Here is a 23,919-nt window from a genome sequence, read left to right as displayed (position 1 = left end):
ACCTCTCTTTCATCAATTTTGTGAAGGAAATGTCGGAATTGGTCCCTTTTCAGCTTCAATCGGAGCAAGATGACAGGCACCAAATGATGGAGTTACTCCAATTTCTGGATGCCCCAAAAGTCATCACTTCCATTCCAATTCATCAGGTTTTTCTGGACCTTCTAAAAAAGAATTGGGAAACTCCTGGATCTGTTGCTCCAGTAAACAAAAAAGCTGACTCTACTTACCTGGTACAGTCAGCACCTGGCTTTCAAAAACCTCAGCTAGACCACCACTCTGTTGTGGTAGTCAGCTCAAAAGAAAGCTAAAAGAGTGAAGCCATACTCATCTATACCTCCTACTAAGGAAAACAAATTCCTAGATAGTATAGGCAGAAGAGTATACCAAGGGGCCACGCTCATTTCCAGAATAGCTTCTTATCAGCTGTATATGACCCAATACAACAGGGTCATTTTCAAGCAGATACAAGAATTTTCAGATACCTTACCAGAACAATTTCAACACCACCTTCAAACCCTCGTAACTAAGGGATTTGAAGCTGGGAAGCATGAGATAAGAACATCTTATGACATCTTCGATGCTTCCACTAGACTGTCTGCTATGGCCATCTCAGCAAGACGCTAGGCTTGGCTTTAAGTCTTCTGACCTTCGCCCGGAGGTTCAGGACAGGCTCTCCGACCTGCCCTATTTAGGGGATAATTTGTTTGGTGAGCAAATTCAACAAATAGTTGCTGAATTAAAGGACCATCATGAGACCCTTAAACAGCTCTCATCGATTCCTTCTGACTTCCCTTCTAAACAACCATTTAAGAAGGAGCTTAAAAAGTCATTCTTCCATCCATGGAAGTACTATCCCCCACAAACCAAGTCTAGGTCAACGAGGCCGTATCAAAAACCTCAGCCTCGCCAACCTCGAAAGCAAAAGCCCACAGCAGCTCCGCAACCAGGCCCTGCGTCGGGGTTTTGACTTTCACTTAGAGAGCAGATGCCTAATCCCTCTACCAAGCATACCAGTAGGAGGTCGATTAAGCCACTTTACAGAAAAGTGGCATCACATCACCACAGATCAATGGGTGCTAGCGATCATTGCACAGGGTTACCATTTAAACTTCCTAACTCTTCCTTCGGACTCTCCACCTCTGCAAGCATGGAGACTTACCGATCACTCTGTTCTTCTAGAGCAGGAAGTTTCCCTTTTCCTCCAGTCAAATGCTATAGAACTCGTTCCTCTCTTGCAACAAGGACTAGGGTTCTATTCCAGGTGCATTCTGATCCCAAAAAAGTCAGGAGGACTTTGACCAATCTTGGACCTACGGGCCCTCAACAAGTACCTTCACAAAGAGAAGTTCAAGATGGTAACCCTAGGCTCACTTCTCCCTCTGCTGCAAAGAGAGGACTGGCTCTGCTCTCTAGACCTGAAAAACGCTTATACCCACATTGCAATAACTCAGGCTCATCTCAAATGCCTCCGATTTCTCGTAGGCCAAAACCACTATCAATACCGAGTGCTCCCATTTGGCCTAGCATCCGCACCACGCGTATTCACCAAATGTCTCGTAGTGGTTGCAGCGTTCCTCAGGAAGGAAGGTGTCCACGTCTACCCCTACTTGGACGATTGGTTAATCAGGGCTCCAACCCAGCAAATCGCTCGATCTTCCCTGACCCTGACAATTCGAACTTTAATATCTCTAGGCTTTCTTGTCAACTACGAGAAATCCTACTTAGTCCAATCTCAAACCTTATCCTTCATTGGAGCAGACTTGGACACCTTACAGGCAAAAGCCTTCCTTCCTCATCAACGTGTCCAAACCCTTGTGTCCCTAGCTTGCCAGTTGCAGTCTCAACGTACAGCAACAGCTCGCCAATTTCTTATTCTCTTGGGACACATGGCCTCCTCGGTTTATCTGACTCCAATGGCCCGTCTGGCCATGAGAGTCATGCAATGGACTCTGAAATCACAATGGATCCAAGCCACTCAGCCTCTGTCGACCATTGTCCGCATCACCGACGCACTCCGTCTGTCTCTGGCCTGGTGGAAGAATCAATCAAACCTCCTACAAGGCTTGCCTTTTCATCCACCAGATCCTCAAATAATTCTCACCACCGACGCTTCCAACGTCGGCTGGGGAGCCATGTAAACAGTTTACAAACCCAAGGATTCTGGTCTCTAGAGGAAGCCAAACACCAGATAAATTTCCTAGAGCTTCGAGCAATCCGATACACTCTCAGGGCTTTTCAAGATTGCCTATCAAATCACATAATCTTGATTCAGACGGACAATCAGGTGGCCATGTGGTACATCAACAAGCAGGGAGGCACAGGCTCCTTCCTTCTCTGTCAGGAAACTGCGCAGATTTGGGCAGAAGCCCTCTCCCGTTCGATGTACCTCAGGGCCACCTACTTGCCAGGGGTGGACAATGTCTTGGCAGACCGGCTGAGCCGTGTCTTCCAACCACACGAGTGGTCACTCAATCCCTTGGTAGCGACCTCTCTTTTCCAGAAGTGGGGTTATCCCCACATAGACCTCTTTGCGTCCCCTCAGAACCACAAAGTGGAAAATTACTGCTCTCTCATTCGGAGTCAGCACTCTCGGCCCAGGGATGCTTTTTCCCTCACCTGGACAACCGGTCTGCTTTATGCATTCCCTCCACTTCCTCTTCTGTCGAAGACTCTCGTGAAGTTACGTCAGGACAAGAGAACCATGATCCTGATAGCACCGCACTGGCCACGCCAAGTGTGGTTTCCCATACTCCAGGATGTCTCCATCCGTCGACACATTCCCCTGGGGAACGACTCTCATCTGATCACTCAGAACGACGGATGCCTCCTCCATCCCAACCTCCAAGCCTTGTCCCTGACGGCATGGATGTTGAAAGGTTAATCCTACTGCCACTTAACCTGTCTGATTCAGTTTCTCGTGTCCTGATTGCTTCGCGAAAGCCTTCCACAAGAAAATCTTATTCCTATAGATGGAAAAGGTACACATCATGGTGCACGTCTCAGTCCCTTGATCCCCTTTCCTGTCCAATTCCTAAATTTTTGGACTATCTTTGGCATTTATCAGAATCAGGTCTAAAGACCTCTTCCATTAAAATGCATGTCAGTGCGGTAACCGCCTTCCATAAAGGTATCGGGGGTGTCCCTATTTCAGTACAACCCCTTGTAACACGCTTGCTAAAAGGCTTGCTCCATTTGAAGCCACTTTTGCGTCCTCCGGCCCCATCTTGGGACCTTAATCTGGTTCTTGGTCGCCTTATGAAACCACCTTTCGAACCTCTTCACTCCTGTGACCTTAAATATCTCACATGGAAAATGATTTTCCTTTGGGCTATCACTTCAGCTCACAGGGTTAGTGAGTTACAGGCCCTAGTTACCTATCCTCCTTACACTAAACTCCTGCAGGACCGGGCGGTACTCCGCACTCACCCTAAATTCTTACCTAAGGTAGTTTCGGAGTTTCATATTAATCAATCCATCATACTACCTATTTTCTTTCCCAGGCCCCACTCCAACCCAGGGGAACAGGCTCTGCATACCCTCGACTGTAAACGGGCTCTAGCATTTTATCTAGACCGTACAGTTGCCCACAGGAAGAGCACTCAGTTATTCGTCTCTTTCCATCCCAACAAGTTAGGGCAACCTGTGGGTAAGCAGGCTCTTTCCTCCTGGTTGGCGGACTGCATCTCTTCTTGCTATCAGCAAGCTGGCATTCCTTTTCAAGACCATGTTAAAGCACACTCTGTGAGGGCCATGGCAACTTCAGTAGCACACCTTCGATCGGTGCCGCTTCCTGACATCTGCAGGGCTGCTACCTGGAGTTCTCTCCATACCTTTGCAGCCCACTACTGCTTGGACAAAGCCGGAAGACAGGATTACATCTTCGGCCAATCTGTCCTGCGTAACCTTTTTCCAACATGACGTACCAACACCCTTCCGCCTGCCCGGTGGGGTGCGGATGCCCTCTACCAAATTCTACCCCAGTTGTTGTGCCTGTTGCACGCCATTGGGTACATTTGGTGCATGTTCGGACATCCTCAGCTCGGTACTCACCCATTTGTGAGGACAGCCATCCTGCTTGTCCTGTGAGAAAGCAAATGTTGCTTACCTGATGTAACAGGTGTTCTCACAAGGCAGCAGGATGTTAGTCCTCACGAAACCCGCCCGCTGCCCAGCGGTGTTGGGTTCGGTTTTTTTATTTTGCTTTTTCGGCACTGCCTGTAGCTTTTAAACAAGACTGAAGGGGGACCCCTGCTGGCTGCAGGGTTGGTGCCGTGCTGGGCATGCCCAGTAGGGGCCAGTCAAAGTTCCAGAAACTTTGACTGAAGTTTTCCATGGTTGGGCTCCATCCTCGATGCCACAAATTTGTGAGGACTAACATCCTGCTGTCCTGTGAGAACACCTGTTACATCAGGTAAGCAACATTTGCTTTCTCCAAGAACAAGCAGGATGATAGACCTTAAGCATGGGTAATATCAGATGGAGCTTGGTACAGAAATTTGACTTGAGACTTTCTAGAAACATTTGAGCATGCCATATGGCCATGGTCAATGTATTTCTCATGCTGTTAGGGAATATTCCTGAAAGTGCAAGAATAGTCTTTTGCAAGGCTATTCTATTCACTTTTGTTTCTTACGTAGGATTTTTCGTCATCTTTATAAGTTTTCTCCTTATTTGGCAGCCTTGTGGTACACAACCATTTTTGTAAAGTCATTTGATTTCACTGCATTGATTTTTTCATTCAGTTTCCCCAAAGAAGATCAGTGGCTTCAATGACAAGTTCATGTCTATCAACTATCCTCATGATAGATGTGTCTTTTGCTTGAGGGGCAATCATGAAGTCCTCTTTGTGAGTCGATGACTTCTAAAGGCATCTATTCTGGTTTAACCTGTAGAAAAGCACGTTGGGATTAATAAGTCTGATTTATTGATAAGGACATTGAAGGATACAAGTTTCGTCGACACTGGTTTTGCATTGACATTAGGAGGGCATCAGATGTCCTAGATATTGAGCACCAGGCAGGACTTGGGGGTACAGAGTGCCATCTGTCCCTTCCTACCCGAAGCATGCAAAGGGTTCACCCTCTTTGATTTTGACATTGTGGCGTTCCACTGATGTGCACTGGGCAAAGGACATGAAGCATTGGCATTGATTTCCATTAATGATGCTGGGAGAAGAGACATTCTAGCAGTAGCCTTGCATCCCCTAAAATGTTCCTATGGTGAGGCGAGCTCATCCTTTATGCAATCTTGGGAATCGCATCAGGATCCAAGGGTACAGGTGTCAGCCACGATACGCTTCTGGTGTCACAGGAAAAAATAGCCTTCCCTTCTGCATCCCAGGCAGTATCGAAATCAGTTTTTGATGAGGTTTTGATAGAAAAATCCAGGAGTCCTTGGACCGGAAGATGCAGAGCTTCTATGCTCCAGCATCGACAGATTTGGGGTCTTGCAGATGGATGTCCAGCTGATAGAATTCATGCTGGCACCCAGCAGAACAGCACTAATACTGATTTTCCAAAGGAGAATCCACATTGGTTGCTGTCTTACTGATGGTGATTTCCAGCTATTGCTTGTGCTCAGTCTTGAAATATTCCTGCAGATTACAAGATTGGATCTGACCAGGATGGTTCAATTGGTCTTCCCTCTGAACCTTCTCCTCCACAGGCAAGGAGAGAAAGTAGCCTCTTGAAGACCTTATATTTGTTGGTTTAAACAGAGAATGCCAAAGGTCATTCCATTTAAGATTCCAAAGGTCGAAGATTCCAGAACAAAGATGCTGAACATTTTCATTTTTCATTTAATAAAATGTATCAATCGCCTAACACTGAAAGGCCTAGGCGATATACATGATAAACATACATAATAATAATAAAAACAAAAACATAAATATTACACTCATGTATATAGGTTTCATAGAAACCATATCAAATTATTCCAATCTAACATTAGGGACTTATCCCTATAAAAATTCACTAAATGACATTCCTGAAGTAGATCTAACAGGAAGATTCAACAATTAACACTCCATGGGTTCACAATAATATTGTAAAACATTCACATTGTAATTATACAATATTAAATGCACGAGTAAGCAAATGGCTCTTAAATGCCATCTTGAATTTTTTAACATCTTCCAGCACACGGATTTCAAAAGGGATGAGGTTCCATTGAACTGGAGCCGCGATGGAAAAAGAAGTTTCTCTAGTATTAAAGAGTCGTGCCTGTCGGACTGTAGGAATTTCTAATAAATTCAATTGTAAAGATCTTAGGGATCTGACAGGTTTGTAAATTCGTAAAAGTGCATTAAACCAAACAGTTGACTCAGAAACACGTAGTTTAAACACTATCATACCGATCTTGAATATTATGCGCTCATGAACAGGTAGCCAATTAAGTTCAGCTAAAACAGGAGAAATCCTATCAATTTGTGGAGCCCGCTAAGGATATTTTAGCAGTCCCTATCCATGATATCCTCCAGGAGTTACAGATGAGAATGTGGGAGAGCCTTCTCCCTTTGGTTCCAGAAGCCTCTCAGATTTGAGAAGTAGTAGCTGCCATACCAATCAGTGGTGGTCTAAATCAGTGGTCCCCAACCTTTTTTGCACCAGGGACCGGCTTCAAGCAAGACCATTTTTCCATGGCCCTGCAGGGCGGGGCTTTGGTCATATGAAGGCGGGGTTATGGAGGGGGTTGGATTTTAGTGCACACTTATTTAATTATGAAATTTATAATGTGAATGTGACTCAACTCACCATAGGTTCTCATATGCATGGCACACTGACCCATGATTGTCACGGGGCTAGACGTAAAAGTACAGTTTGTATCCACGGGAACCCCCCTGACCCACAATAATGGATGTAAAGCAGAATTATGACATTCCCCATACAACTCACCCTACAAAAAAGATATTCTGGTTCTGGTGACATCTCAGTAACAGTAACTCAAACTCCTTCTACTTCCAGGCTCAATAGCCCTACTCATGAAAAGACAGCAGTTTACCACCAATGCATGTCCTCTTGAGAAAACACAACAAATAAGACGGATACAAATGCTTACATGCTAGTAAAATATCTCATCTCGGTAACAGACACAGAACCGACCTAACATACTCCCAGGATCTGTAGTAATGCACATAAACTAATCTGCACACAGTTACACCTGTATTATGGAATACACTCAAACAGGAGCAACCCTATCTATGAAAAGGCAACACTACAAATATTAAATTAGGTCCTAAAAACCAATACACCTCTTATTAGGAAAACAGAACTAGCAAGCAGCTATAGATCCCCACACAGAAATAATTGTAAAACTATACTAATAAGCAGAATAAATGTTTCAAAACAGCTATGAACAGAATAACATCCAACAATTAAAAACTCATAAAAACTATTAAACATTCTCCAAACACCAATAAAATATTTCAAAAAAGCAGACATCACACAATTAAAATGGCAGTCAAGAAAAATAAACTTAAAAAGCCACTTTTACTTACCCCCTCCAGCAGCTGTCCTACTCCCCTTCCCTGCAGGCCGTGGCACACACCAGAAGCAGCAGTAGAAGCTAAGCTCTATACTTATGGTCCTCTTCCTTAGTGCCCATGTCTCTCACACACACACCATACCAGTCATGCCCCCATGACCAGTTTCTGTCTCTCACACACCAATCATCTCCCAAACAGTCTTTGGCACACACACACCAGTCACCTTCCTGAACAGTTTCTCTCATGCCATACACACACACACAGGCTTCCCACTCTCGTGCTCTACTTACATATTTGGGCTTCTCACTCTCATAATCACTTTCTCTGTCTCTCTCTCTCACACACACACACACTCACCAGTCTCTCACTCCCATGTTCTCTTTCAGATATACAGGCTTCTCCCTTCCATGATGTGTCTCACACACACCCAGGTTTCTCACTCCCATACTCACTTCTCTTCACATGCACAGGCTTCTCATTCCCATAATCACTTTCTCTCTGTTACACACACACCAGTCTCTCTCATTTCCATGCTCACTCTCCACGTGCACAGGCTTCTCATTCCCTGAATCACATTCTCTCACATTCACACACACCAGTCTTTTTCTCTCACACACACCGTCACCTTACCAAGCAGTCTCTCTCTCTCATGCATGCACACTCACCCAGGTTTCTCACTCCCAGGCTTTCTTTCACCCCCACAACACCAGGCTTCTTACTCCCATGCTTTCTCACATACCCAGACTTCTCACTTCCATGCTTTTTCTCTCTCACACACACACATCAGTCACCTCCCTGACTAATGTCTCACACTCTCACATACACATCAGTCATCTCCCTGAGCAATCACTTTCATTGTCTCACACACACACACACACACCAGCTCTCTGACCAGTCAATCACACACAGGCTGGCTGCCTGCTTCTCTCTCTTTCTCTCACTCACTTCCTCTCCCCCCCCCCCCCCCCCGAGCACAAACGGTAGCTGCACCATCTCCTCCTCCAGCCCCCGCAGGCCAAGAAAGAAGAATCCCATCAGCCGCGGGAGGCTCACGTTGCTGTCTCCTTTACCTATTATCAGCTGCTTCGATTGCTCGGGGGCCGATGCTGCTGTCGCCGCTGCTATTTTTTCATGCGGCGCGGCACGGCTCTTTCTCCTTCCCGCGCACCGCGATTCACTTCCTGTTCCGGGTCAGAGGGGGGAGGGGCGGGAAGAAGAAAAGGCCAGCCGCGGATGCCACCAGCTTTTTTTTTTTTTTTTGCACCGCTGCCGTTCCCACTGGGCTTGAACGTGCTGATAGCCCAGCGGCAACGGCAGCAGGGAAGGAAGAGCAGCGGGAGAGACCGGGAGCGCGCGACACACCTGCCGGTGCTTGGCGGCGCTGCGGACCGGCAAAAAACTCCCACGTCCCGCGGACCGGTGGTTGGGGACCGCTGGTCTAAATCACTCTCAAGAAAACCAAGAGGTCCAAGACCCATTTCTCTGTACCTTTGGGGAAGGATTCTCATATCTTGAATTTGCTTGGGAGGAAGCTTTTTCAGGGAGCTATGCTTCATGCCCATGTAGCGTCTTATCAGTTCTTCATGAGCCAATGGTTAGGGTCCAGAGCCAAGATCAGAATCCAGGAAGTCTGGCCGGGGAAGGACAAGGCAAGACAGAATAAACGCAAGGCAGGGACAGAGGGATAAGGCAGGAGATGGGAACAGGACTGAAACAAGGAACACTAAGCAAGGCAAGAACGCAGGAGAAGGCAAAATGCACTGATGGGCTAAACATGGCAGGAAACCTGTTGCTGAAGTGAGGAACAAATGTGGACCCTGAATATATGCCAGGAGGATGATGTCATCGGAAGGTGCCACTTGGAGGTCTTCCTGCCAATGTATGCATAATCGTGTACACCTACCAGAAGGCGGGCCGCAGTTGCATAGTGTCTGGCTCCGGTGGCATCCCTACTGAGTACAGACCAAGTGAGTGCCTAAGAGAGGCTCTCTGCTGTAGGTTTTGGCACATGCAGACTTGCTGCCTATGAGCCTCAGACCATTGACTGAATATTCAGGAAAGACTCAGGAAAGACTCAGGGACTTGCCATGCATCAAGAAGGCAGTGGCTCAGGTCAAGGACAGCTGTGCATTGTTTTAGACCCTCCTTCCTCAGTTAGAAGGTATTCAAGTGGAGTGCCGAGGAGGCATTTGTCGGACAAGGAGACAATTTCCTCTATCTCCTTGGTCCCATCAGTGTAAGTGTCCTTGTGCTCACCCTCAGTAGCAGAGGCTCCAAAGCTACAACCAGAACCCCAGCAAAACCTGGGGTGGGGTTTTGAATGGATCATAGAGAGCATAGCCTACAGCCCAGCAGTGTCTGTGCCAGAGAACCTTTCTGTTCAGGGCAGGCTAAAGTTTTATATAAACTGTTGGTCCCGAATAACTTTGGACACTTGGGTCCTCAGTATAATATGAAAAGGATACAGAGTACACATTGGAGATCCCTCCACATCACCCACAAAAACCTGTTTGGTCAGCATAAGGAACTACTACAGTTAGAGCTCTCCTTCCTCTTAGAGGCCAATGCAGTTGAGCCTGTTCCACTAGGGGAAAGAGGGGAATTTTATTCTATGTACCTTTTGTTCCCAAAGAAAATGGGGACTCAATCCCATCCTAGACCTAAGGATGTTGAACAAGGGAAAAGTTGAGAATGGTTTCCCTGGGCTCCTTGATGCCTTTTCTTGAAAAAGGGGATTGGATATGCTCTCTAGATCTAAAGGATACTCATACCCATATTGAGATTTCAAGTCACTGAAAATATCTCTGATTTTTGTAGTAAGGGAGTCCCACCTTCAATATCACATACTATCCTTTGACTAGGCAGAGGCATCCATATCATGCATTTTCATAAAGTATTTGTCAGTGGTGGCGGCGCATCTACGTAGATTGGAGATGCATGTGCTCTTCTACCTGGATGTCACAAGACAATGCCGTAAAATCAATGAACAAAACCATCTAGGTGTTCAAGTTGTAAGGGTTTGTCATCAACTACCTCAAGTCCCTCTTGGAATTTATAGGAGCTTTGCTGGACAAGTCTGTGCAAGAAATGTCCTCCCATAGGAGAGGATTATCGTATTGATATCCACAGTAGAGAGGATACAAATGAGTCAGCAGTTATCAACATGAGGCATATTGAGTATGTTCGGCCCTCCCTTGGCACATCTCCACATGAGAAGAGCCCAGTGGACCCTCAGATCTTCGGTGCAGCAACTGAATCTCCCAGATTCTAAAGTACTCCCTGTCTCATGACAAATCCATTACAATCTGGCCAGGGTATACCCTTCCAAAATTTCTCAAGTTTAAGTTGTCCTAACCACAGATGTGTTCAGTCTGGGATGGGGAGTCCATGTAGAGGGGCTCTGTACCCAGGGCCTTTGGTTGACTGAGAAAAAGCTTCTAGAGCCAAGAGGAAGGCTTTCAGAGATCAGTTGTCTAACAAAATTATACTTGTCCAGTCAGACAAATAAAGACATTCAATATTAACAAGGAGGAAGGGACAGAATTGTACTTCTTGTGTCAGGAGATTGTCCAGATATGGTATGTGGCCATCTCTCAGGGAATGGTCTTCAGAGCCACATATCTGACAGGCAAGGTATATGTCCTTAGAACATAAGATATGCCATATTGGGTTAGATCAAGGGTCCATAACGCCCAGTATCCTGTCTCCAACAGCAGCCAGTCCCAGTCACAAGTACCTGGCAAGTACCCAAACATTAACTAGATTCCATGCTGCTAATGCTGGCAACAAGCAGTGGCTATTCCCTATTGATTAATAGCAGTTTATGGACTTCTCCTTCAGGAGGTTATCCAAACCTTTTTTAAACCCAACCACACTAACTGCCTTAATCACATCCTCTGACAACAAATTGTAGAGTTTAATTGTGTGTTGAGTGAAAAAGCATTTTCTCTGCGTCACTTTAAATGTGCTACTTACTAACTTCATAGTGTGCCCCGTAGTCCTTGTATTTATCCGAAAGAGTAAATAAGTTTCACATTTATCCATTCAAGTCCTTTCATGATTTTGTAGACCTCTGTCGTATCCCTCTCAGCCGTCTGTTCTCCAAGCTGAAGAGCCTTAACCTCTCTAGTCTTTCCTCATAGGGGAGCCATTCCATGCCTATTATCATCTTAGTCGCCCTCCTCTGTACTTTCTCCAGTGCAGCTATATCTTTTTCAAGATGAAGTGACCAGAACTGCACACAGTATTCAAAATGTGGTCTAACCATGGAGGGATACAGAGGCATTAACATACCCTGCTTTATTTGCCATTCCATTCCTAATAATTTCCAACATTCTGTTTGTTTTCTTGACCATCACAGCACAGACAGGCTGAGTAAGACCTTAGAATCCCAAAAATGTTCCCTGGACAGAGATAGCAAATCAGATATTCCAGAAGTAGGGAACACCCGTGCTAGATCTGTTTGCATCCCCTCTGAAAAGGTAAATCCCAATCATCTGTTCTAAAAAGGGGACTTGAGGCAAGCAAGCCTCAAATTCCTTTGCCCTAAATTGAGTTCCTGGTCTACTATACATGTATGAGGTATATTTTCATGCATTGCCTCCATTATCTGCAAATATTTCGTGCATATTCATTGTGGATACCTTTAAAACCACATAGGTTTGTGGCACTCCAAGGATGGAGTTGCCTATCCCTGCCTTAGAAAGTACGTCCAGTTTTTTGTTTGTTTTGACACCAGAAAGCCTGGAATTGCCATTACCAAACACTCACTTTTAAATAGACTTGCAGATTGCATTTCCTTCTGTCATGTCCAGGCAGGCCTGACTCTAGTGGGCCAAGTCAAGGCTCATAGTGTCAGAACCATTGGTGTCATATTTAGCACACCACAAATCAGCCTACATGGCAGAGAAATTCAGTGCTGTAGCTGGAGTTCTTGCTACATATTCACATCGCGCTATTGCTTGGACAGGGTCTCCCAACATGAAAGGTTTGTTCAAATCTGACCTGAGGAGTTGTAGAACTCAGCTCCATTCCTCCTAGGGCTTATTATTTTGGTTCCAGGTTGCCTCTTTAAAATAAACCAAAAGACAGAAAATACAAAAAGGTTTGTTGCTATCAAATCATTTTTTGCCCGTTGGCAAGGTTTCTGGTTTTTTCCCCCTTTTTTTTTTTCTTTTTTTTTTTTTTTAATTCAGACCAATTTGTAGCCAAGGTTTCCTCTTGTGTGAGGATTGGCATCATCCTTGTCTTCTGAGAAACCAGATTTGCTTGACTGTAACAGTTGTTCTTAGAGAACAGCAGGATGTCTGGCCTCTCAAAGCCTACTCACTGCCCCTTGGAGTTGGCATCTGCATGCTAAATTATAGACTGAAGGGCCCCCTCATGGCATTATAGCATGCTGTACATGCCTAATAGAGCATGCTCCAAAATTTCTAAAAACTTTGAAATGAAATTTCTGTACCAGTTTCCATCTGATGTCACCCATATGTGAAGATGGACATCCTGCTGTCCTCAGAGAAGACTTATTACAGGTAAGCAATTCTTCTGCTTCTGATAACATGGAACAAAAAGTGAAGGGTATGAGCAAATTTGTTAAGTAGATAGGGTTCTCTTGACATGTCTGTTGCTTTAATCCAGCCATGGCATTATTGGTTAGGAGCCAAACAGTTGCAGGTTCAAATCCAGAGATTTTCTGTTGGAAAAGTAGGCACTGGCACTGCTGAGTAGGGATGTGAATCGGATCCGATATCGGATCCGATTCTGGTTCCGATTCACATCTCTATAGATGTGAATCGGATCCGATATCGGATGTGAATCGGATCCAATATCGGATCCGATTCACATCCCTACTGCTGAGTGCAGAGCAAGTACAGCACATTCATGTATTTGTGTGTTCCGTTTTTGTATCGGTCTTCCCAAAACAATTTACTCAAAATGGAAACAGTATAAAACATAAAATATGCCACCATGGTTAGCAATTATCATAGCACGTCACAAACACAAAAAAACTGTGGTGGCTGCAGCAAACATGAAACCTTCATACCACCCTGTGATGGTGTTTCCCTTTTAGACAGACAGCCCTTAGCTCAGAAGTCACATTTCTGTGGCCAGATGAACCTTCTTGTTTTCAAAGAGTGTGAAGTAAGTTACCTTAAACAAGCGTTCTGTGAGAATAGCAGTAAACAGTCACATGAACCCACCTACAGAGCTCCCCTACAGAGTTGTTCTCCCCTTGTAAAGCTAGATATATATTTTTACCTGACGGGAGTCAGAGTTGTTGCAGTGAGTGAATTGTTGCGCTTGTGCAGTGAAGCCTTACTCAGAAATCTCTAAAAGGTAAATTTCAAAGCCATTTCCACTCAGTTAACAGTGGTTTATGTGCAGCAGTAACATTTTACAAAATTGCCTGGTGTTTGTTCACAAATACTATTTATTTACACATTTTCACCTGCAGTGAGCACAGGTGTTCCAGGGTGGAGGGTATGCAGAGACTAGATGGGATTATCAATTTTTTTTTTTTTTTTTTTTAACTCCCTGCACAAATTAACAGGTGCAGGAAATTTTGCTGAGGTAATTTTCAAAGTAAACTTAGACATATGAGTTTGCTTTTGTTCTGCACCTGACACGCCGTAAACTTCTATGGGCTGTTAGAAAATTACCCTTCCTAAGTTTGTATCCATTCCGGTGCTGAGTTCAGTATGTAACTTGACTTGATCCTTGACTTCCCCCTACATCCGAACCATTTGGGTTTGTCAAAATATCTAATGAATATTCATGAGATTGATTTGCATGCACTACCTCATATATTTGCAAATAAATCCCATGCATATTCATTAAAGATATCCTGAAAACCCAATTGGCTGGAAGGGGCCCAAGGACCAGTTTGAGCACCCCTAATGTAACTCATTTGTGTGACTGGTAAATTTGTGTCTTCAGAGAACACTTGTTAAAGGTTAGCAGTTCTCTTTAATTTGCCAAGTCTGACCCAACAGAGCTCTGCACTATTTTGGTGTGTTGCCTGTACTCTGACAAGATCCCTGGATGTAATCTCCAGATCTGGCATAACCTAGTGAATGATGCATTTAATATCACCACCAGCTTTTTCATTTCATTTCATTTTTCATTTAATAAAATTTATTAATCGCCTATCACTAATAGGCCTAGGCGATATACAAAGTATACATACATAATAAAAACCAAAAGCAAAACAAAACACACTTATATATTTATATTAAGGTTTCATAGAAACCATACCAAATCATCAAATAAGGTAATATTAAATGGCTACCCAGAAAAGGGAAGTCATAAAATAATAATCCTTGTAGTCACTTGACCTGACATATTAAAGCACATTCACATCAAATAGTGATTTCCAAACAAAAGAATCAAAAATGACAGTTCTTATATTCACTCATTCACATTGTATTAAATGGTGTTAAATACACGATTAAGCAAGTAAGCCTTAAATGACATCTTAAATTTTTTAATCAAACAGTAATGAAGCAACTACCTCTCCAAATTAATCACAAAACAAAGGAGAGAGGAGACTAAACCCACTCAATATTTCCAACGTACAATCTTCAAAAAAATTTTTATGTATCAATTGAGTACCCAACAAATGACAATATCATAAAGTATTTTGCTCAAATAGTATAATCTGCAGCCTCTCACCACGCAATGGGCCGCAGGCTGTTATCAGCTTAAAGAGCTTCTTTTTTTAATCATTTATCGTCATTTGTCCACCCACCGGTTACCTTTATTCAAACTACTTCCATAAACATATAAATTTATAAATTTTTAAATTTTCAACCTTTCCTGGAACTGAACGTTCTTTAAATGTCAAATTCAGAAAAATAGAATACTTAGCCGTAAATATTTTCAATCAAGCAGCTACAGTGCATTGCTGTTAAGTTTTAAACATCCCAACATGAATCATGTTTCAACTGAGGTGTCAGTCTTCTTCAGGGGAATTGTAACTCTCAAATCAGGCCAATATATTCCGTATACCCCGGACCAAAATTTAAAGTCTCTCTGTGGATTCAAAAATGGCGCTACAGCGGAATATATTGGCCTGATTTGAGAGTTACAATTCCCCTGAAGAAGACTGACACCTCAGTTGAAACATGATTCATGTTGGGATGTTTAAAACTTAACAGCAATGCACTGTAGCTGCTTGATTGAAAATATTTACGGCTAAGTATTCTATTTTTCTGAATTTGACATTTAAAGAACTTTATAAAGAAATTTATAAATTTATATGTTTATGGAAGTAGTTTGAATAAAGGTAACCGGTGGGTGGACAAATGACGATAAATGATTAAAAAAAGAAGCTCTTTAAGCTGATAACAGCCTGCGGCCCATTGCGTGGTGAGAGGCTGCAGATTATACTATTTGAGCAAAATACTTTATGATATTGTCATTTGTTGGGTACTCAATTGATGCATAAACAATTTTTTGAAGATTGTACGTTGGAAATATTGAGTGGGTTTGATCTTAAATTTTTTAACATCATCCAAAGCACGGAGATCAAAAGGGATGAGGTTCCATTGAGTTGGTGCCGCTATAGAGAAGGAGGTTTCCCTGGTATTAAAACGTCGAGCCTGACGAACTGAGGGGATCTCTAATAAATTCAATTGCGAAGATCTTAAGGATCTAGCAGGATTATAGATTCGTAGGAGCGCATTAAACCAGACAGATGAATCAGATGCACGAAGCTTGAACACTATCATACCTGTCTTAAATATTATGCGTAAAAATAGATATCAGCCAGGGACCCAGATTCTCAACTCGATAATAGTGTAAGTACACAGTGTAATCCTATATATAGCAGACCTCATACATAGTATACATAATTCATGCTAATTAGCATAAGTATACCGCAGTATAATCATTGGTCATAGTGTCCAAAATTTTTTTTAAGAATTTTCTTCTGCATTTCATACGTGAACTTAGCTTATAGTTCCGAGGAGTAAGCAGAGACATGGAGGTGAGGACGAGCGCTCGTCCTCACCTCCATGTCTCTGCTTACTCCTCGGAACTATAAGCTAAGTGCTTGATTGAAATGTCATGCAAATTTTGCAATGTTATAAAATGCCAATAGGCTTCAATGTTCACGTATGAAATGCAGAAGAAAATTCTTAAAAAAAATTTTGGACACTATGACCAATGATTATACTGCGGTATACTTATGCTAATTAGCATGAATTATGTATACTATGTATGAGGTCTGCTATATATAGGATTACACTGTGTACTTACACTATTATCGAGTTGAGAATCTGGGTCCCTGGCTGATATCTATTTTTATGCTATTGGGCAGCTATTCCCTCTTTGATATTGGTTGCTATAGGACTTTTTTGTTCATAATTAAATATTATGCGCTCATGAACAGGTAACCAATTGAGTCTGCATAACACAGGAGAAATCCTATCAAAATGCTTTGAAGATACTACTCTAGCGGCTGAATTCAATAAGAGTTGAATCGAATGAATTACTCCCTTGGGTAAGCCGGCCCATTTTAAATTTTTTTTTTTTTTTTTTTTTTACTTTTTTTACTCTTCGGGACCTCCGACTTAATATCACCATGATATTAAGTCGAAGGGTGCACAGAAAAGCAGTTTTTACTGCTTTTCTGTGCACTTTATTGGTGCCGGAAGAAATTAGCGCCTACCTTTGCATAGGCGCTAATTTCTGAAAGTAAAATGTGCAGCTTGGCTGCACATTTTACTTTCTGTATCACGCGGGCATACCTAATAGGGTATGGTTTGACCTCTTTAATGAATACAATAGGATCACCCTCCTGTTTTGATGGTAATCAGTTAACCCCTACCACCCTTAACCTATGATAGTGATATTTGATTGTCTTCAGATTCTATTAGATTGTATTAATTGTTTAAAAATTTCATGATGAGTAATGCCACATTAAATAACTAATGTATTAGCAGCATTGTGATTTAATTAATTTTTATTACAGAACAATTGGGAAGCTCGTAAAGTCATGCAGGATCAAAGACCTCCAAAAAATTGCAGGGAAGCTTTTACAGGTGAAGGGGATCAGGTGTTTGTAAACCGTTATTATTCATCTGAGAGTAACAGACCCAAATATCTCAGTCGAGATGTTGAAGTAGAGATAAGGTAAGTACCAAGATGTAGAAAAAGAGAGGCAGTCCAGAGAAGGGTGACCAAAATGGTGTGGGGTCTGTATAAGAAGACATATGAGGAAAGGCTGAAAGATCTGGATATGTATACCCTGAAAGAGAGGAGGAGCAGGGGAGGTATGATACAGATACTTGAAAGATTTTAATAATGCACCATCCTCAAATCTTTTCTGTTGGAAAGCAAGCAGTAGAACTAGGGGTCACAAAATGAAACTCCAGTGGGGGGGCAACTCAGAACCTTCTTTTGGTTGAGTTGACTTAGAAAATAGTCACTGCTATTACTGGCAAAAGCATGAAATAGGCTTGCTTTTTGGGTACTTGCCAGGTTCTTATGGCCTGGATTGGCCACTGTTGGAAACAGGATGCTGGGCTTGATGAACCCTTGGTCTGACCCAGTATGGCATGTTCTTATGTACTTAACCAACATCCGGAAATATTTCTTCACGGAGAGGGTGATGGATGCCTGGAATGCCCTTCCGGAAGAGGCGGTGAAGACAAAAACAGTAAAAGAATTTAAAAAGTCATGGGATAACCACTGTGGATCCCTAAATGCTAGAAGTGAAAATGAAGAAAAGGGTTCATGGGCCTATCCTGCATGGAGCAGCAGCTTCTACCCCTAACAGAAGGCATGGGGATTACCACCCTTAACCAATTAGCTTTCATGATTTTGACATAACTGCAGCATTGCTCTCCGCTTCGGTGGGGAGGGGGGAAATGTCTATGGTCTGGGGTACTAATATGCACACATTAGGGAAAAAGTACAGGACTGCTTCTAGGGTCAAGTGTACATTAAGGTAGCATTGTCTGAATTATGAAGAAGGCTGCTCACCTTGTAAAATGTTGATAGCAGTAGTTTTGATATAGGTTTGACAGTGCTTGGTTTTGATTGTTAATATTACTACCCCATAACAGAAACATGGGGTACATTGCATGGATCAGCAGTTAACTCCATAAGAAATGTCCTGGGCAGACTGGATGGACCATTTGGTCTTTTTTTTTTTTTCCTGCCATCAGTACTATTAAACATGGGTGACGTCATCCGATGGAACCCATCACAGAACTTTGATCTCAAAGAATCTAAAGCTTTTAGCATGCTCTACTGAGCATGTGCAACTGTAGTTGTTTCCCTACCCCCTAGGCATAGCCTCTTAGTCCCCCCCATTCCTTGATGCCATAGCGCATTGGGGGGGAGGGAAGGCATTGTTGACTATCGGCACCACAATTATCAAGTCTGCAGTTAGCAGCTTTGGGCCTCCTCAGGTAATGTGAGCACCCTGAGGGTGTCGCTGTTAAGTGCTGACTTGTACACCGAGAGTGTGGAGTAAATAGCGTGCACATGCACGTAATTATAATTCCAATAAAATGTGTGGCACTACGTTATAGACTGTTCAGTACATATATGCATTGCTTCATTTGTTTACAGGCCAACAGAAAAGAACACTTATTTAGACAATATACTTATTAATCTGAAAAAATACAAACACCCCGACATGCCCGTGTTTCGCACCAGGGCTGCGTCAGGGAGAGCAACGAGTGTTCATATCTACAGTAAGAGCAAAATTAGAAGTATTGAACAGGAGGCAAGCACAGGCAATAATATAATATTTCAAAATCAGTACAAACGGTCATAGAAGACATACCAAGTGAAGATAGAAAGCGTGTCCCAGGTCACCACAGTAGCTAGGCAGTGTGAGAGCTATGTATGGTTTCTATATTACAAAAGAAAAATTAGAACCACCAACATAAGGGTAATAAGGGGGGAAGGGGAATAGGGGAAGGGGGGATGAACAGTGGGGAAGAGGGAAGGGGATGAAGGAAGAGAGCGGGAGAGATGGGGGGGGTTTTGGAGGAAAGAGGGAAGGTAAGGGAAAGGAAAGAAAAAGGGGAATATAATTAAACACCCAAACAGGTGACAAAGTGAAGCATAGAGCAGAACAAATCTTAAGTTGGGGCAGCATTATAAAGAATGCTTTCAAAATGGAGACCACAAGGGGTCAGAAATTGATAACCTAAAAATATAATAGACAAATTAAAAAGGTAAATAATTTAAAGATCTTTCATAAGAGGACCAAATTGCAGAACTTACGTGTGAATGGGGCATTCCAAAAAGGATAATACAGGTGCTTGCAAAGATGCTGTGGAATCTTAGACGAGGAATCTTGTCAAGATGCAAAGCAGCTCTCGCTAGGCTGTCCGAAGCGTGGGAAGGGGAAGTTCCAAAAATTACAAGATGAAATCTCCACTAGAAATGCACGGGAATGCTGGGACAGCCACTTAAAGTGGCAGCTTGTCAACTGGTATAAAAAACAGTGTTAGTGTTAAAATGAACGGATGCATTCCTTTCACTGGCTGGACAGTCTGGAGCAGCAGTTAAGATGGTGCAGTTGACGATAAGAAATAAACAAAAGCTAATAGCATATAGAACTACGGGATAGTGAGCTAGTTTAAAAGTTAAAGTACTGTGACAAATTAGGTGATAAAATACTGGAGGGAAGCCGTGAAGCAGCCCAAAACGAAACAATAGCAGCAAGTGAGAGGCAAGGGCATAAGGTGCAGACAGCTTCAGTGCTGGAGAAAGGAAGCATAAAAGACACGAACGAAGAGCTTTACAGGAAGCAAGTCAAAGATCTCAGAACTAGTGGAAACCTGCAGATATGTGCTGTAAGGGAAATTATTTAAATAAAGAGGGTGGATCATCAAGCCACTAACGAGTCTGCAAGAAAAAACAATACGTGGGGAAAGAGACTTAGTTTTACTTTCAAGAAATTAACGCCAGCGGCATTTCCTGCAGCAGTGCTTTAGGCAAGGCTCCCTAGAGATGCATGGTTAGAGACTAGATAACAGGAAGAAGTATGCCAAACAAGCAGGCCGATACAGTACGGACACGCGTTTTCCCTTACCCCTTATTCAGTAAGGGGAGGAAAACGCGCGTCCAACCCGCGGCACCTAATAGCACCCTCAACATGCAAATGCATGTTGATGGCCCTATTAGGTATGCGTGCGGGATACAGAAAGTAAAATGTGCAGCCAAGCCGCACATTTTACTTTCAGAAATTAGCGCCGACCTTTGGGTCTGCGCTAATTTCTTCCGGCGCCGGGAAAGTGCACAGAAAAGCAGTAAAAACTGCTTTTCTGTGCACCCTCCGACTTAATATCATAGTGATATTAAGTCGGAGGTCCCAAAAAATAAAAAATAAATAAATAAATAAATTTGAATTTGGCCCGCGGCTGTCGGGCCGAAAACCGGACGCTCAATTTTGTCGGCGTCCGGTTTCCGAGCCCGTGGCTGTCAGCGGGCTAGAGAACCAATGCCGGCAAAATTGAGCGTCGGCTGTCAAACCCGCTGACAGCCGCCGCTCCTGTCGAAAAGGAGGCGCTAGGGACGCGCTAGTGTCCCTAGCGCCTCCTTTTACCCGGATCTACCGTGTCACCTAATTTAAATAGAGAATCGCGCGCACCAGCGAAGGGCCGGTGCGTGCGCCGGGAGAGCGGACTTTACTGTATCGGCCCGAAGGTGACCACGTGATTTTAAAGAGCCAGTCCAAATGCAAGAAAGGAGATAAGTGTAAAGGTACATATTATATAATGCTTTAGAGGGGGAGCAGGAAGGAGGGGGGGGGCAAGAGGCAGAGAGGACCTTGGAGACCCTCAGAGAGGCTAACAGACTCCTTGGGGATGCAGAAGGTGGCTCCTATGTTGGTCACCCTATGCAAGGCTTCTTGTTTTCTTCCCCTCCTGGTTGCAGTCCAGGAGTTGGTGATCTGGAGTGGAGTGAGCCTGAGGCATCTTTTAGAGGAGGACGCGTCTTAGCAGATTTATACCCCTTGGATCCACAGGCCAGAGAGCAGTTGTGTTTCCCTAGGGTGGATATGTTGGTGTGTTCTGTCATGAAACATACCACCATCCCTGTAGAGGGAGGTGTGGCACTGAAGGATGTTTAGGATAAGAGGCTTGAGGCTATCCTAAAGGAAAGCCTTTGAAGCATTTTTTACCTCATAGAGGAGGTTCTTCCTAGAGGTCCCATTCCTTCCATAAGTCTGTCTTTTCGCCCCTGAAGACCCCGAAAGGATGAGGACTCCAGAAGTGGAGCCCTTTCGGTCTTCCCAATGAAGGCTTGCAGGCTCACCTATTGGTTCAGGAGATAGGTAGTGTCTATTCCATTTTTATCACAGGTGGGTCATTGTGTTCTCGAAGTTATTCGGGGTGGGTCTTCGCATTCCTCCGATTGCCTTCATGGTCTTTCCGTGTAACTCCCCTCAGAAGTGGGTAGAAGTGGAAGTGAAATTACAATTGCTGTTAAACCTGAAAGCAGTGATTCCCGTTCCCGAATTGCAGGCCATTATTCCACTTATTTTGTCATGCTGAAGAAGGAAGGGTTGTTATGGCCCATACTGGATCTGAAGGGTGCCAGTTGACATTTGAGTCATGCAATCCAGGGTGGAAACTGTGCTCTGTCATGATGGCAGTTCATGCAGGGGGGAGTACCTTGCATGTCTGGATATGACTGAAGTGTATTTGCATATTCCCATCCATTGGGAACATCAGTGGTTCCTACGATTTGCTAATCTGGATTGTCATTCCAGTTTCAGGCCTTGCCTTTCGGGCTAGCCTCGGTGACTAGGACAAGTTTCCTAGGTCATGGTGGTGGTAGCGGTGGCTCTTTGCAAGGAGGGCATTCTAGTTCGCCCTATCTGCATGATTGATTGATTCAAGTTAAGACCGTGGAAGAGAGTCTTCACACTTCCCGCAGGGTTGGTTCCTTACTAAGGGAACTAGGTTCAATGGTTTATCTGCTCCAAAAGTAATTTGCAGCCGTCTTAGAATCTAGAGTATCTTGAGGTTTGATTCAGTATAAGGCAGAGCAGAGTATTTCTGCCAGAGTCTAGGATACACATGTTGATGCTGCAAGTTTGATCCCTGTGGAACTCTGTTTGTTCAACCTTGTGGTCTTATCTGCAGGTCTTAGGGTTGATGGCTGTTGCATTAGAAGTGGTTCCCTGGGTGAGAGTACATATGCGCTCTCTTCAGCGCGTGTTGCTCTCCCAAGTGAGTCCACAGTCGAACTATGTGGTGAGGCTGTGCCTCCCATTAGATGCGAGATCCCAGGTGGATCATCTCAGGAAAGGAATTCCTCTGACAACGCCAGTTTGGCTTGGTATTCACAACAGATGCGAACCTCTGGGACTGGAGGTCTCACTGTCAGGAGTTTTTGGTGCATAGGTGCTGGATTGCGGCAGAGAGGCAGTGGAACATCAACAGACTGGAGGCACGAACGGTTCAGTTGGTGTGCCTGCGGTTCGCTGAGTGGCTAGAGCAGCATAGTCTAAGCATATCCACCTTTCACATTACTGGAAAGGACAATATCAGAGCCGATTTTCCTCAGCAGGAGAAACTTGGACCCAGGAGAATGGGAGCTGACAGATGAGGCTTTTTAGCACCAGGTGAACCATGGGCCTGCCGGATCTAGACCTGTTAGTAACCTTCAGCAAAGCAAAGGTTCCACAGTTTTTCAATCACAGGCGGGACCCAGAAGTGATGGGCATCAATTCTAGTCAGGATTGGCCATTCGGTACCCTTCTGTATTTGCTTCCCCCCTGGCCTCTGATATGCAGGTTGGTCCAGAAGATTGTAAATCAAACCAACTTCATCTTTTTAGTGGCTCCAGATTGAGCTCGAAGTCCGTGGTATGCCAGTCTCCAGAGCCTTCTGGTATGCAGTCCTGGCAGGCTGCCATCTCGGATGGATCTGTTACAACAGGGGCCCATTCAGCACGACGATCTGGGTTGATTCTGTCTTGTGGTCTGGCCATTGAAAGGGCTTGGTTGTTGAAGTGGGGGTTTTTTTGCCTGCGCTAATTTCCACTCATTTTTGGGCCTGGGCTTCTCTAGCTTATGTTAGAGATTGGGAGGGTCTTTAAGACCTGGTGTTTTGAGCAAGGTACTCAACCGATCAAGGTAGATTTTCCTTTGATTTTGGAATTTTTACAGCATGGCTTGCTTAAGGGTTTTTAACCTTAACAACTTGAAGATTCAAGTTGCAGTCCTGGCTTGTTTTAGGAGGAGAGTCAGTGGAGGACCTTTGTTGTCTCATCCAGATGTGTCCAGGTTCTTGCAGAGAGTTAAACATCTTGGGCCCCCCCCCCCCCCCCCCCCCCCCCCCCCCCCCCCCCCCCCCCCTTGCGGCTTCTGGTGCCACTGTTTTGCCTTAATTTAGTCCTCTGGTTTTTGGCAGGTCTGACTTTTCGACTGCTGCATATACTTTCCTTGTGATAGCTTACCT

The 23,919-nt window shown here is 44.0% G+C and overlaps 1 protein-coding gene across 1 annotated transcript in view; it reads left to right on the top strand.

The window, feature by feature from the left end:
- Positions 1–23,919, top strand: part of SMC6 (structural maintenance of chromosomes 6) — a 317,112-nt gene that overhangs the window by 120,272 nt on the left and 172,921 nt on the right. Inside the window, 1 exon segment of the mRNA XM_029595951.1 lies at positions 17,457–17,617. Coding sequence (XP_029451811.1) covers positions 17,457–17,617 — 161 coding nt within the window.

Source organism: Rhinatrema bivittatum, chromosome 3 (genome assembly GCF_901001135.1).
Source record: "Rhinatrema bivittatum chromosome 3, aRhiBiv1.1, whole genome shotgun sequence".
In the NCBI taxonomy this organism is placed as follows: domain Eukaryota; kingdom Metazoa; phylum Chordata; class Amphibia; order Gymnophiona; family Rhinatrematidae; genus Rhinatrema; species Rhinatrema bivittatum.
The sequence above is the reverse complement of the archived record's forward strand: the minus strand, read 5'-3'. Positions and strand labels throughout refer to the sequence as shown.